The sequence below is a fragment of the Artemia sp. Qi Xiang Cuo genome, chromosome 13 (assembly GCF_049724085.1).
Source record: "Artemia sp. Qi Xiang Cuo chromosome 13, ASM4972408v1, whole genome shotgun sequence".
Taxonomy (NCBI): Eukaryota; Metazoa; Arthropoda; class Branchiopoda; order Anostraca; family Artemiidae; genus Artemia; species Artemia sp. Qi Xiang Cuo.
The window spans coordinates 50,235,759-50,252,613 of NC_142806.1; the positions used below are offsets into that span (position 1 = coordinate 50,235,759).

The 16,855-nt window shown below is 34.6% G+C and overlaps 1 protein-coding gene across 5 annotated transcripts in view; it reads left to right on the top strand.

Moving 5' to 3' along the window:
- Positions 1 to 16,855, top strand: part of Cda5 (Chitin deacetylase-like 5) — a 115,292-nt gene that overhangs the window by 77,835 nt on the left and 20,602 nt on the right. For all 5 annotated transcript variants that reach the window (XM_089099300.1, XM_089099298.1, XM_089099301.1 and 2 more), the window contains 2 exons: positions 854 to 961; positions 3,815 to 4,008. In XM_089099300.1, coding sequence (XP_088955426.1) covers positions 854 to 961; positions 3,815 to 4,008 — 302 coding nt within the window. The remainder of the gene's footprint in view (positions 1 to 853; positions 962 to 3,814; positions 4,009 to 16,855) is intronic.

Genomic DNA, 16,855 nt, shown 5'->3' on the forward strand with positions numbered 1-16,855 from the left:
ACAGTAGTAGTACATCTACTCTTCCAAACTAAACCCCGAAACAGCACAATTTTTACTTCATTACATTCGGAAAAGTTCATTTTTTTGGACTTTCAGAATAGATTCTAGCTTAACTAGGTCACAGGCCATCCCCTAATTTCTGAATATGAGCCAAAAATATACACAAAAGTTTGCCAGATTTTTCTTCAGATTGGAACTATTTCGTATTATGCAACAACTGTTCATGAGAAACAAGTAAAAGAAAAAAATGTAAACAATCAAATCAGCAGAATTTTGAAAAGGCCTAATTCAGGCATTTTGACGGACTGTGTCTTAGTGGGCCCTGAATATTCAATAAATACAAATTCCCCGAATGTAAAAATGTAAGAATTTTTTTATTATAGCGTTTAGTTCAAAAGAATTGGATCAGCAAGACTGTTACTGTACTAAATACCCCGCGAGAAGGTAACCCAAAGACTAGTCGCAAATGCCCTACCCATCCCCCCTGGATACAGTCTTAATCGAAACCAAAGAGAACGGAAAATTTAGAATGGGAAATGGCAAGATGCCAAACGCTATGATGCCAAAGCTGCTAAACGCTAGATTGTGTTGGTCGCTTTTCTGCTCTTTGGTCGCTGTCAGTTTCTGCTCTTATAATTTTTCGATGCTACTTGATCCAAACGTAAAAATAAAAACTAATTTATCAATAGCCGCCGAATTAAAATTACTTCACAAGTTTTATTCTGCAATCTTGTAAAATTGTGAAGCCCATTGTGTTTTTAAGTAAGAACACAATTACACTGAATTCTGTGATATGATGCGTTAATTTGTAGTTTACACTTAGAAATTTTTTTCACTGAATATTATTTTTCAGAGTTTCAAGGACGAAATTGAGAGGATCAATGAAATTCTCGGAAACAAGTGCTGCAAGTTCAGGAACAAGAAGTGAAGCAAAGCAAGTTAAGAGTTCGAAAGGAAGCAAGTAAGTTTTTTTCACGATCAAATTTGTCAAGTGGATTTTATATTTCAGGTTGTGGACAAGTAAAAACTATGAGTGTGGTTAGACCCTGAACTATGGTGGTTGACTGTAGTTGACTGGACTACAGTCAAGTCAACCTTAGTTTGCACTATAGTTTTGACAAGGTCTGAAAGTTGAAAGTTTGCTTCTTTATCAGTGAGGTAACTCTCAGATGGACGGGAAAAAGTTTCGGAGGAACTCAAATGGAGTCCATTTTGGATACCCCTAGACTACCTTCGTCAAGATTCTGTAATCCATATGTGAAATTCCCAACATCCATTTGTGAATACGCACCAAATCTACTCAGTCACAGGAGCTATTAAAAGTCGGCAAGTGTTCGAGGGCAAAACAATCAGAATTAGTGGGACTATGGACGCTTGAAGTTGAGGTAAATCCAAGGTCTGAACGCACTCTATTTTTAACCAAATTACGGGCATTTAATGCGATTCATTTAGACATAAGCTCTATACTAAGAGCCTTTTCCCGGGATCCTACCACTTTTATTTTTTATTATTTCTTGCCTAATTTTAGAATGGGAAAAAATAATTTTGCTAGAATCCCGCTCTGCATATTTCTGCAATTTTTTTCTAATATCGTCACAAAAAATTCCTTACGTACACCCTCTCCCCTAGGGTGCTTGAATTACTGGCTAGAAAACCTTTGTTTTATTTGTAGTTATTGGATATATTTTATCGTTTCTACAAACTGTTATTTAAATAGTGTCACTTCCCTTTCTTTTCTTCAAACTGTCTAGCCATTTTAAACGACAATTATGTTAATGGTAAAATGGTAGAACTAAAATTTTAAAAAAAGGGTAAAATTAAAATTCCTTTAATTCCAATATTTACTCTTTCGGATCTACAATCAGGGAAGTACTTTGCTAATCCTGGTTCCCTGTAAATTCAAAAGATGTTTAAAATTCGGAATGCACCTTACTAATTCTGGTGCCATAGGAAAGTGAGTAAACCCATATAGATAAACCAAGGTCTTGGGATTATTCCTATAATTTTCTACTTGGTTCGCCCATTTTGTCGCCCCTTTTTACAAGTTCCCTACCTCGTTCCCTTCGAAATGTGGCCGCTCCACCAAAACAAAGATTATGTGTTCGCAATTGACAGTGCGCTACTTGCTTACATAGCTACGAAAAACATTATGGATTCAATTATTTAGATTATAGAACCTGGGGACAATTCTTGCTGGAGGTGTTACTTAAACACACCTCTTAAAGAGCCAGCATTAGAAAATTATCACAGCTCAGAAGTTTTTCTTGGGTACAAAGTACCTAGAGATAGGCCAACTCAGCGGAACCCTGATTTCAAATTGCATTGAACCTTAAGCATTGTCTTTGCATCCTATGTATTATATAAACGTAATTCATTAATCTCCAGGTTGTATCTAAGAAGGAGGGGGAGAGGGCTACCGGGTTTGAACCACCCCCGAACTTCTTGTTCGGCTCATAGAAACGCAACAAATACGCATTTAAACAAATTTTTGATGCATTTTTAGAAGTTTTGGTACGTGTCTGTTACAGCGCCTGTGTTAAGTTCTTCATCCATTACACGCTATAGAACCGGCTTCCTCGTTAGTTTCTTTCAACTTAGCGTGAGATAAGACAAAGAGAAGTGACAGAATAGATGGGAAATATGTATTTTGGATTATATATTTGTACATTGGGGAGGGGGGTAAAGTGTTTGGACAGTTTGAGGTTAGAAAACAATTCTTTCTTCATAACATCCCGAATAATTGTACCTAACACATTTTGCATGCAGACCCGCTTTACTCTACCCCCCCCTAATGTGAAAATATATAGCCCAAATTTGTTTGTAAAGAATTATATTTTCATTATATTTTGTCATATTTCATTAGGATTAGTCAGAGAAACGGGTTCTACTTAGATGAAGAACTTAACATAGGCACTATAACAGACCAGTACCAAAGTTTCCTATGTGTACCCCCCCCCCCCCCAAAAAAAATATCCCCCTGAACAAAAACCCTGGATACGCCCTTGATTCATCTTGGTCATTTTTAAATGATTTTATATAGATGCCAGAATTAAGATCCTTCCCCGATTCTAGACTCAAATGGATGTTAACATCTAATATCTAAATGAGAAAAGTTATACCTAACAAAATTACTGACAAAATTAAATATTAGTGCCTTAAAGTGATTCTTTTGTAGTTTATCTATCTTAGAATTTTTTGGTTGAAGGAGAGTTCCAGGAATGGCTTCAAAATACTGGTGTCTAATTTAGTTTTTACTGTTGATAAAGAATACTATGCTGTTTATTGTATATTATTTATATGTTTACGTCATTTGACAGCCAACTGTGGGTGCTTTCAAGGTTCTGCATTATAGGTGACCAAGTTCAGAAAACCTTCCGTGAAAGGTCCTCGAAGATAGGAGACTAAAACGGAGTCACATGAACTCCGTGATAATCGTTTAAGACCAGTGAACAGCCATTCGACCTGTTTTGCAAGATAGAGATGATATATAGAACTTTTTTGTGTGACCAGGGGCGTCAGTTCCCAAACATTTAGAGGGAGGGGGTGTAATTTTCAAAATCTAGGGACGCAACTTTGGAGTTCCATCGATTTTTAAAATTTGAACATCCAAAGACATCTCTCAATGAAAATGCCCAAAAAGATATTTTTCTAAATATAACCCTCCCCCAGTTAACTCCCCTGTCTAAACCTACATTGAACAGTGTCAAGTTTCAGCTATCTAGGGATTCTGTAATTTGAAAGGATTCGACCCACCGTAATAATTAATTCTCAAAATGTTAGATTGATTATTTTGTTAAATATTTTTTTATTTAAGGAAAAGCCGGCCAACTTTAAAACCAGTGGGTGATTTAGTTCCAAGAAGATCTGAGCCAATTGACATAAGCCAATTTCCGCCATGGAGATTCTCACCCGAATTTGAAACCCCTGAGCCAGACACACCAGCTAAAAAGTGTAAACCTGACGTATGTAGGCTACCAGACTGTTATTGTGGTGGCAAAGGGGTACCAGGTAATTGATAATTTTTTAAGTTTCATTTATTACTAGGTTAGCTGTGGCTTTTACTAGCTTTCGAGCTACTAAAAAGTTGAGAAAATCTTTTGCTCAAATTGTTCAGGATCAGTTATTCAGACATAGTGTGACAGTAATAAAACCAAACGATTGAGGGGTCTTAGGGGTCTCAAAAATTAATCACATCTTAAGCCTTAATTGCGGTTGTAGATAAAAAAAAAATATTTATCTAGACCAACAATTTTCCACTTTAGTCAAATGCTAGTATTCTGAACTTCTGTGTACACACTCAAAATTAAGCTAAACTAATCACTCTAGAAACATGCAAATTTATGCCGAATAATTTTGGAACTACGAAAATTTGTATAGACCATAAAAAAAAATTAAAATATAAGCTTAAAAAAAAAAAATGGAATTGATAGTCCATGGTATCTAACAATAGACAGGACGCAAAGTTTAGCCAATATACATATTTCTCTGATATTTAGTTTGGCTACTCTAACTGGGCAAAACAGCAATGAAACTGAATAGAAGCGGGTCTTTGATTTTTTAACACGGGTTTGAGTTAACCCACTAGCGCCACTGACAGCTTAGCACTAAAATTTGGTATTAAAGAAGCAAAAATTTCTATCAAATAGTTCGTGGTAACGTACTCTAAGTAAGGAGCAACTCGGCTCAAATATCAATAGATACATCAAAAGATTCAGCTTATTATGCTGATTCCACATAAAATTAATCAAGTTTAGTTTTACGCATCAAAAGTTACGAGCCTGAGAAAAATTTGCCTGATTTTTGAATTAGGAATTGATTTTGAAATAGGATTCCTTAAATTAAAATTCAAGGAATCGTAATGAAAATCACACCATCAGATTTAGCGTCCCAGAGAACCCTACGGTAGAAGTTTCATACTCGTATATACAAAAATTTGGAATTCTACTATTTTTGCCAGAAGAAAGATCAGGGATTTGAGTTGTTTTTTTGTTTTTTTCAGGGGTGATCGTATCGAAATAATGGTAATAGAATATCGGGAGAGGGTTCAGTCAAACGGAAATTAGAAGTTCTAGTGCCCTTTTTAAGTGACCAAAAATTGGAGAGCAACTGCCCCCCTCCCATGCCTCTTTTTTCTCCAAAATGAACATGCAAAATTAAAAAATGAACATGCAAATTCTGTTTTAATTTTTCATGTACGGTGAGCCAAATTCGAACCTGCATAAGTTGAAAAACGTTCAGAAATAAAAAAAAGTTTTTTTTTTAATTGAAATTAATGAGCAACATTAAAACTTAAATCGAGCAGAAACTATTCCGTATGTGACAGGGCTGTGCCCCTCTCAACACCTCGCTCTTTACGCTAAAGTTTTACTCTTTGTCACAACTCTACTTTTTAAAGCAATAAAAAACTTTAGCGTAAAGAGCCGGAACTTTAGCGTAAAGAGGTATACGGAATAATTTCCGTATATGAAAGTATAAAAAAATATGAAAGTACAAAAAATTGTCAAAATGGTATTTCAATGTAGTCATCAAGCATTACCTAGCAAAATCCTAAGGCTGTTATGCTCTTGTACAATAGCAGCGGCCATTAACAAAGATTCTACTAAAAATTCCTTCTGTTATTAAATTAAAAAAAAATTCTTTTAACAGAAAGTAAGGAGCGACATTAAAACTTAAAACGAACAGGAATTATTCCGTATATGAAAGGGGATGCCCCCTCCTCAACGCCCGGCTCTTTACGCTAAAGTTTTTATTGCTTTAAAAAGTAGAGTTGTGACAAAGAGTAAAACTTAAGCGCAAAGAGCGAGGCATTGAGGAGGGCACAGCCCCTGTCATATACGGAATAATTCCTGTTCGTTTTAAGTTTTAATGTCGTTCCTTACTTTCTGTTAAAAGAACTTTTTTTTTTTAATTTAATGACAGAAGGGAAGATCAGTAGAATTTTTGTTAATGGCCGCTGCTATTGTACAAGAGCATAACAGCTTTAGGATTTTGCTAGGTAATGTTTGATGACTAAATTAAAATACCATTTTTGACAATTTTTTATACTCTTAGAGGGTATGCAAGGGTGTTTCCAGGATTTTTACTTGGAAGGGGGGGGGTATAGAACTTTAGAAAACGCAATAAAAACTTATTGATATGCATTTTGTTACGTTTTTACGAATCGGACAGAAATTTCGAGGGGGGAGGGGGTCCAAAACTGGTACCCCCTGGATGTGGCCTTGGACGTAGGTCTTGATAGCTTCGTTTACTAATACTCTAGTTCGTTCGACAGTTCTCACGCTATATGCATACTTATATTGGTTTGAAATTTACCACTAGTGACTACAAGATTTGGTATCTCCAAGCAAAGCACCTAGGTCAAGATAGGCGTTTTTGTTTATTTTTTAGAAGTGTTCTCTTGTTTTTGATGAATATTACAGAGAAATTACAGAGAAGGAATTACAGAGAAGACAACTATCACATTCTAGATTAAATGATTCTAGTGACTTACTTACGAGAAGGCGGGAAAGGTTTGTACCACAATAGGTTAATAAATAAGTTATTCTGATGGATGCAACAGAACTATCAATTTTAAATCGTGTATTGCATAACGATCGGCTTAAGCGATCTGATTCCAGACGTGGATCCAATGATGGGCTAGGAATGGAAGTGGTTTTCAATTAATAAAGTTTTCTATAACACTTTTTCAAATTTCACCTGAACAAAAATACGTACAAATGTGCATTTTAAAATTGCAAAGTTGCAATTCTAAATTTAAGCTAAATTCTAGTTGCTCCCCCCTCCCTCTACAAACATATCGATAGAAACATAGGTAGTGATAATTTCGCCACCTAACTCTTATTGATAAGTACAAAAACTAGTTTGAATTCGACAAAAGTATCATCAGAACGCTTGTACAAAGATAACATTAACATAAACCTAACAAATATGAATATAAGTAATTTTTTGATGCGTTTTCTAATGTTTTTTTTGTACTCCCCCCCCCCCTAAAAAACAAAATTCTTTTGTTTTGTTAAAGATAGGGCGGGGGAGGTATTTGACAAATCCCCCTTCTAGTTCTGTTCTTGTAAACTTATAAATGTAACTTTTTATAGAGGATTAAATATATTTCCGCATTAACAGCAGAGTGACTACAAGATTTGGTATCGTATATATATATATATATATATATATATATATATATATATATATATATATATATATATATATATATATATATATCTTCTCAAAAGGCAGACGCCTTTTGAGAAGAAATGATTATCAAACCAAAATGCTCAGATTTTTCGTATATTTTGTTTTGTTTTGTTCTTTTCCATTCTAGCTGAAAATTCCACCTAGAAACTTTCTTGCGGACGATCTCAGGTGAAAAATCTTTCTTTTGCACTTTCATTTGAAAAATACTTTAGTTGCTCAGCTGGAAATCGAGGAGTAACAGAAAAGACTTCAAAAATTCTTGCCATCAAGCTTGACACCTATGTGAGAATTGGTCTTTACTTTCCTTCGTTTGTTCTACAGAAGAGACAATATACTGAATAAAGAATTTTAAGCAGTTGAAACATGGATCTACAGGCTTTTGAACAGTTTATGACAGAACTTTTGTTCTGTCAAAAACCGAATATAACATAAGATCATCAGTATTAAGCTTAGTTATAGGTTAATACTTTTCATAATTTATACATTAATACTTAAATAAGAAAATGAGTATTTAGCTTTCATCTTTTCAAATCGTAAACCTTAAACATAGGAGTCAATCAATGTTTTGGCAGTAAACATCAGTTTTATAAAATGCAACTCGTAATTAATTGGGAGGAGAACCAGTTTCTATGCCTATCAACAGGGATGAAGTGGCAAAATGTACATTACCCAAGGCCGTATCTAGGAGGGCTAGGGGTTCCCCCCCAGAAATGTTTGTCTGACTCGTAAAAACGTGACAAAAATGGATGTAAATAAATTTTTTATGCTTTTTGTGTGTGACCCCCCCCCCACCCAAATCTGTTTGTAAACCCCCCCCCCCCGAAATATCGTTTTATACCACCCGCTCTCCTGAACAAAATCCTGGATACAGCCCTGGTATTACTTATGTTTTTTATACCCCCCCCCCCCAAAAAAAAAAGTACAAATCCTTGAAAGACAAAACTAAAAATATTTGCTGTTGAGTGGCAGCTGCCAGGTGGTATCATGGACTTAGAATGTCTTTCTATCAGGAATAAAAGAAGTTAAGAAACTTGCCAATCTGGCCAAAACGTTGCTGTCGTGAATAAACACAACTTGCACCTACCGTATAAAACACAGTTTATAGAATTATCCAGTAAGCTTATCGCAGATCATTTCTGGTCTTCGTTCTCGGTGCGAACAAAAAGCTCCTCCCACTTATTTCTGCATTAGCGGGAATGCAGGTTAGTCTGTTTCCGTTTGTTTACATGCAGTTTGTTGGAAAAAATCGGAAACAGACCAACCCGCATGCCCGCTAATCTGACTTCGCCTATGTTTATATATGCAAAAACGTTCTCCGGAGCACTCGCACCCCGGTCCGGGTTTTTATAATGGGTGAGATAGAGTATGATCATACTGGATAATTATATGAACTGTTGTATAAAATAACTATCCATGTGGCAATAGGTTTATCAAATACGTGAATAAATCAGGATATCAAAAATTAGTCCCGGAATAGTTCTGCAGTGTTTAATTTATATTCTTTGCCGAAGAATTTTGCCAAATCAAGAATTAATATTAGAAGCTATAAATGAATAAATTTGTATAAGCACAAGACACCAAGCGGACTCGTACGTCGGAGACAGGAAGATTTTTGGCCCCTCCTCCAGTGGCCGTTCTGGTCTCTCTTATGCCCAGGGCAAATCTTTATTAGTACCTCTCCACTTTCCCCCGAAAAAATTCAGACCAAATTTTAACAAAATTTTCATTTATTAGCAAAAATTTTACCTCACCCTCTGGTTTATTTTAATTAAAATAAAATAAAAATAATGCGAAATCATTGTAACCGTTAGATTATTTGTTTGATATTTTGCGCCCCTAAAATTTCTGCTCCCAGGGCAATTATTTCCTCTGTTTCCCCATTAAAACTGTATCTGCCCTCCTCCCTCCTTGAAACCCAAGTTACTTTTGCCCATACTTTTGCCCATTTCCATACTTGCACTGGGATTCCGTCTAAACCAGGAGCTGAATTACCTTCATTTATTTCATAGGCCTTACTTTTTTAGGATTTGACCCCCTCTCTTCCACCAAAATGGATTTGTGCAATCAAGACTAGTATCTTTCTAAATTCATAAATTATAAATTTATAAATTTATAATTATAAATTATAAATTTAATTATAAATTATAAATTATAAATTATACAGGACAGGGGTAGCTGAAATTTTTATGATCAAACAGTTCGCGGTAACGAACTGTAAGTAAGGAGTGACCCGGCTCAATAGTAACCGAAACTCTAAAAAACGGAATTTTGATACCAGTAAATACATCAAAAGAATTGGCTTTTTATGCTGATTTCAAATATATAAGTTCCATCAAGTTTAATCTTACCCATTAAAAGCTACGAGCCTATTTGCCTTATTTAAAATTTGCTCAGTAGACCATGGGTGCGGCCTTGAACCTAGGTATATGTTTATTGCGGAATCACGATGCCACTAAACGTGTCTTGTAACATCGAAAAATTTGATTTTTTAATAGCTGTATAGTGTCTCGCCTAGAAATTTCACGATATTTAAAGAATAAAAAGTAAAAAAAGAAGCAAAAATATGAATTTATAGCTCAGCATACGCAACTTTGATTTCAAAATCCACCAGTGGCAGATCCAGGAGAGGGGTGGGGGGAGTGCCCCCCTAACGTAGTCTAAATTAGTGTAGTTTACTTAATTAACGCAAGTTTGTGTTAATTGAACTTGCTTCTAATGCACGTTTATCGGATCGACCTCTTTTGCCCTCCCCCCCCCCCCTAAACAAATCCTGGATCCGCCCTTGGAATCCACTTTAATGTTAAATTACTGCGCGGATATATATGTGAGCTCGATTAAATATCAACTAAGGGTTTTCGGCTTTTGCAAAAACTGCATGCATTGTATTCTTTTTTGCTTATGGGCGGGAGAGTGTAGGGTGCGTCATTATTGAGAATATCAAGGATAAGTTAAAAAAATCCAAGTCAATTATTCTGTACCAGGGTCACATTATTCACGATTTTATAAAGTTGGGAGGGGTGAATCACAAGAACGGTTCTTAATCAATGATCAGGTGAAACTGATTCTGCTGCATACCGTAGCATGCATAGAACCCGTTTTACTGAGGTTATTTTCTATTTTTATGTTTAGCTTCTTAGTATTTTGACATCCAAAAATTGTGTCAATATGTTTCTAAGACTGTTTCTCTGTCAATGGAAATTGGGAAAAAAAATTAAGAGGGGGAGCCCGAAAACTTTTGTGAGAGGTAAATATCTCAGTAAATTGCGTCTTTTTTATGTATTTTATAAAACATGGCAGTTTTGCACATTATTGGATTTTCTCAAGAACATTCCCAGTCTAACCTCACCCCCTTCTGATATTAAATCTTATATTCACATCAGCAGAAGATAAAACAAAATCAAAAATAAATTTTTAATTGCCATAATTTTCTTTTGCTGATATTGGCTACTAAATGTGAAGCTGAACAATCCAATTTAAGTTTGGATTTTTACTATGTTTTTTCACTGTTTTGAAAATCGCTGTTTAAGAAGAAATCTTTTCTTCTCTATGCAATGTTTATGTGGCATTTTCTACTGAATAAGCAAATCTATAGAATTCCAAATGACTGTTCCTTTAATATAAATTACCTTTGGGCTAAGATGTTGCAAACTGAGCCGAAGCACGCCCCCCCCCCCCCGAACGGTTTTTACGGGTTGATGATGATTTTGATTCATGAAGCGCTATGAATGCCATGAATCCTATTCTTTTGTATTTTGGTCAGTAAAAAAGTTAATAAAAACGAGCAACATTTGCCAATTTTAGCAATTCAACGTATGCTGGAATATACTCCATGTATTTCGAATTTCCATTTATGTAAATGAATAGATTTACATTGATGTAAACAAATCCTCAAAACTGATTTAGAATATGCTAAAAAGTGACTACGTCAACTAAAATTATTTTGTCGAAAATAAAGAAACAACAACGTTTTAGAAGAATCACGATTACAGTCACCTTACGATAGCGCTGAGGAAAGAGCTGTGCGTGCCGATTGTAAATGCATGGTTTCGATCCCGCGCGTCGTAAGGAATTCCGTTATCATTGTGTTTTATTTAATTTTTTTTTCCTTTTAGATTGTGGAATTTAAAGATTGTGGGATTGTGGAATGTTGGTTCAAAATTCCTTTTTAAGAAATTTATTTTGGAAAAAAGTTATTCGGGTATGTCAAAAATTTTATATAAACACAAAATGTTTATATAGCCTACAAATATTTGTTTTGTTTTATTTCATTAGCATTAATGAAAGCTCATTTATCGCGTCTTTACTGGATTCTTAACAAGTAACGAAATTATCAGATAGAATTTTCCGGGATCGGAGGAACTTCGACCCCAGTTTTTAGCTTAAGCTTTAAAGTCTTTATTATAAATTTTAAAAGTACAAATACAAAGAGAAAACTAAAAATTATTAGTCTGGAGACTTTGGGCTCTCAAACTTCCCAATCTGACATCGGTTTTCTGTAATGGCCCAATTATAAAATTAATGTCTTAAAGAGTGGCAGTATAGACATGTAAAGTAATAAGAAATAAAAGACATTAATGAGGGATCTTCTGAAGACTGAGGGGTTGCTCTCTCCCTCAGAAATCATGTACAAAAGGTGGCATGTTCCATGCTTGGTGTTACTGTGCCAAGCTTTTTTGGGACTCTGCCAAGTGTTTGGTGGACTGTGTAAAGCGTGGCGGAACTGTGTGGCGGAACGTGGCGGAAATGTACACCAGGTGGTGTGAGCCAGCGTCCCTTGCCGAAGACAGGGAAGAGATACAACCTATGTGAACATTTTTGCTATATGACAAATAGCTTTCTTGAGCGAAATATATGTAACACGTATCTTACAAATATAGATACAAAATGTATACATGCAAAATATAAAATATATACAAAGTATAATATAATAAAATGTAAAACAAATATATTAATAAGAATTGAAGTCACTGAAAACATTTCTTTGAAAACTGTTGTTAGTCATATATCCTAAATATTCACTTAAGTAGTATTTTATCCCCTGTTTTTAGTAAATTCTTCGTTTTTGTATATTTCTACGATCGAAAGGCATTGGTGTCCTTCATTATTTATGTAAAGTGATAATGTTTAAAAAATGTTCTGTTTTTAAAATAAATTTTTAAAATGTTTATTAAGAAGCCCTATTATATCCTTGGGGAGACCTCAAATGCTCCTGCAAGGGACAATAGTGCCCAAAAGTAGAATACAATGTAGATGAATCATAAAATTGTATGTGATGAATCAGAAATTGCTCTAACATTGATATCTTCAAGAACTAGTTGAATTTTTATGGAATTTAAACTTCGTTTAAAAATAATAACAACCAAAATTTGTTCACTCTAGTAATTTTGACTAATGTCACTTAATTAGCTTTCACCGCACGGCGTTTATCCTCCGACGCTAAGCAGTTTATTAAAACCTAAAACAGTTTCTAAGCTCATTAAAATTTAACAGCCACAACTATAGACGTCTTGGCTTAAAGACCATTGAAAGTTTTCGCAACCTCTCTGTGTTTTTTCTTCCTTATCACCAACCATAGACCTCTATCTGAACAGGTACCAGCGTGGTTGTATCCAGGATTTTTTTCGGGGGGGGGGGGCAAAAATACTTTAAAAGACGTATCAAAATGTGCTTATGTGCAATTTTGTTACTATTTATGAGTCGAACAGAAGTTTCGGGGGGGGGGGGCGGGGAGTTCAAACTCGGTAAACACCCTGGCTACGGCCTTTGGTATCAGATAATAAATTAAATTAGTTGCTATTTTGCGAGCAGGTAGAATTATAACTAAATAAAATATGAAAAAACGACAAAAATAATTAAAATTTCAAACATTATTTAAGTTCTGGAAAAAAGGGAAAAGGTTATTCATAGAGAGAATATCTTCAGACTTACGAAAAATATTATGTATCTTGATCATTGCTAGTTCCGACGGCTCTTTAATTATAAATCTCGAAACGAATTCAGTGTTACTAAAACAAATTGGTAATAATTATTCCAAATTATTATTGTTCCAAATTATTCCAAAAACCGAGTGAAAATTACGAATATTTAAAATAGCAAACGCAAATGGAAGACAAATCGCATAATTTAAAATCTCGAAAAAAATAAGCAGGATAGAGCACAAGCGAAACTGCAACTGCATTAAAAAGAGAGCCAAAAATCTCACGATGATGAATACTACGAAGCCTACGCTGGTGACTACACTGATGGTGTCACTATCAAACACCGATGGTGTCCGTAGTCTAACATAAACTAACATGCCCTTTCCTGAACTTTAAAAAGAAAACTGCTCACGGCAAAATAAAGTTCACCCTTTTCTGATGACGTAAGTTTCATTAGAACTGAATATCTCTGTCTCCGACCCAATACGGGAGGAGTTGATAAAATAATATGTTTTAGTATTTTTAATATGTTTTAATATTTTAATATTTTTAATATGTTTTAATATGTTTTAATGTAATAATATGTTTTAACATAAAATAATATGTTTTAAGGACTGCCCTTTCCTGAACTTTAAAAGGAAAACTGCTCTCGGCAAAATAAAGTTCACCCTTTTCTGATGACGTAAGTTTCATTAGAACTGAATATCTCTGTCTCCGACCCAATACGGGAGGAGTTGATAAAATAATATGTTTTAATATTTTTAATATGTTTTGATATTTTAATATTTTTAATATGTTTTAATATGTTTTAGTGTAATAATATGTTTTAACATAAAATAATATGTTTTAAGGACTTCCCTTTCCTGAACTTTAAAAGGAAAACTGCCCTCGGCAAAATAAAGTTCACCCTTTTCTGATGACGTAAGTTTCATTAGAACTGAATATCTCTGTCTCCGACCCAATACGGGAGGAGTTGAACGATTTTTAAGGATTTTCTGGAAATTGGGAATCGGTTTTTAGATGACTGTCGTTTATTCGAATCTATTATCCAAGCTCTATAATTTATGGGAAGACCGCCCTGTCAATTGTAAATAGTTTGACTACAAACTAAAAAAAAATAATGGACTGGGTTAGTTGATACTTTATGGTACTGCATCGCCAAATAGTTTTTGTACCCAGAATAAAAAGTATAGGTAACTTGTAAGATTATTGCATTATAATCGTCTTATAAGTTCATAGTTCACAAGTTCATAAGTTGATTATTCCAAATTATTCCAAAAACTAAGTGGAAATTAAGAATATTTAATATAGCAAACGCAGATGGGACATAAATCGCGGATTTTAAAATCTTAAAAATAATGGGCAGGATGGAGAACATGGGGAAGTGCAACTGCATTAAAAGGAGAGCCTAAAATATCGTGAGAATAGATACTACGAAGCCGTATTACTGAACCAAACGCCTTTCTAATTTTTTTCTGTAATATTTAAAATAAGCATCAACTTATTTAAAATAAGTATCAAATTAATAAAATGATTCTCGAGCGGAAACACAATAAGGTAACGCCAGAAAAATAACGGTGTCAGAAGAAAGTTTGGGAAGGAAACATTTGCTGATTGCAGGAAAAAAAGCGTAAGGAGCTCGCTAAAACTAATGGTGTCTGTAGTCACCGTAATGGTGACTACACTGATGGTATCACCGTCAAACACCGATGGTGTCCGTAGTCTAACTTAAACTAATATGTTTACGACATCAACGGAAGTTTCATTGGGTTTCTCTTTTAAGCTCATATATTATTGTATGTATCCTGAGATAATTTACACTTCTTGCTTGTTGTATTGGTAGTTGAGTGGCGAGAAAGGGGGTAGGGGGACTGTCCCAGGCGCTTTCATTGTGAGGGTGACAAAAATTGATCTTAAAAGGCTGTTGTTTCATCTATTTTTCATTTTCTTATCATTAAGTTAAACCGTTGCTTTTAAAAAGTCTTTATTACCATTCCCTATTCTTTTAAACATGGATGGCAGCGGTAGTAGCTTGAATTAGCTATTTATTTTAACACACCCTTTAATAAATTATTAATGACCTTGACACTTGTAATTATCACAATTAGATGTTTTAAAAAGTTATTAGAACTACTATGTCTAAAAATGTTGTATCTTGTTTATGCTTTATTACGTATTAAGTCATTTACGCCAAAGTGTTTACATACAAATTCTTTAAACATACAATTTACTTTTCCTTTCCCTTCTTTGTCTTCTTAATGCAAACATTTTAAATGAGTTTTGTGAATTGTATGTTTAACCGCTAGAGGAGAAAAAAAAAACTCAAAAAAGGGGAGGGTGACAAGTTAAAATTCCGCCCTGGGTGTCAAAAGACCTTTCTATGCCACTATGGCGGCTATTTACCTGTTTGCGAATCGCAATTATTTTTCCCTATTATCTGGCAGCAATTCAGTTAATAAATCTACGGTTATAACGAGTCTTCGCTAATTGTCAGATGTGCTTCAGCAGTTGGCTGGGAAATATTACAAGGTTTTCTTAAGTCATGTTACACATGTGCCATATAGCATGAAGTATGTGCTTGTAACGACCCTTTTATGATGTAGTAAAGCAACAAGATTGTCTTGATTGGCTTATGTTCATTTTGTTGCGGGTTTGGATTTAGTGCAAAGTTCATTGGGCCAAGTTCAAGACCAGACACCTATATTTTTCCTGTTTTAATAAGTTATTTATTCAAATTACAATGCATGCTTCATTAGCCGTTCTGGGCAGTTGCGACTGAGCTATTTCGAATCAGCAGTTCAAAAAACTTCCTTATCCAGGGATAAGGAATGGGATGCAGGGATAAATCGAGCAAGTTCGGGTGCTTGACTGACATAGCGCCGACCAATCAAGTTGTTCATCCATTAACGCACTGTAGAACCAGTTTCTTTTGTTAATATCTTTCAGCTTAACGTGAGACACGACAAAAACAAGTGACAGAATAGATGGGAAATAAATAGTTTGGGCTATATATTTGCACATTAAGGGGAGAGGATAAGATATTTGGACAGTGTGAAGTTAGAAAACAATTCTTACTTCATAATATGCAGAATAATTGTAACTAACGCATTTTGCATGCAGACCCGCTCCTCATCCCCCGCCCTGATGTGCAAATATATAGCCCAAATTTGTGTAAAGTATTATATTTTTTTATCATACTTAGGTATGTCATTAGGATTAACATAACTTCACTTCTTGAATGGTCGGCGCTATAACAGACAAGTAGCCAGATTTATTCCAAAAATGGGTGCATGCGCGCTTTAAAAAGTAGTGAACACATTTTTGTTGTTAAGATAAAATGGGTTCTAAGATTTCTTCTGGTCTGTATGGAAGGAACGACCAAAATGGTATTCAATTTTAACTAGGCGACGGGAGATTGAGAGAAGCGCATTTTAAGACCTTTTTTAAGAAACATCTCATATTTTTCTTGAGAGAAATCTTTATAGTTTACAAACTATTGTGTTTTGTAATCGATTGTGAAGAAACAAAGACCAGGTGTGTTACTCACACAACAATTTTGTCGTTGAAACCGATTAGACTAGATGTTTTTACTTCAAGATTTTTGCTATCATTGGCAATGCTGTAAGGCTAACTTAGTAAAGGGCCTTGTGTGCTTTCAATATATGACACAAAAAAATAATTTTTTTGGATAGAAATAAAAAGAGAAATTAAAACTTTAAATGAACAAAAATTATTGATCTACT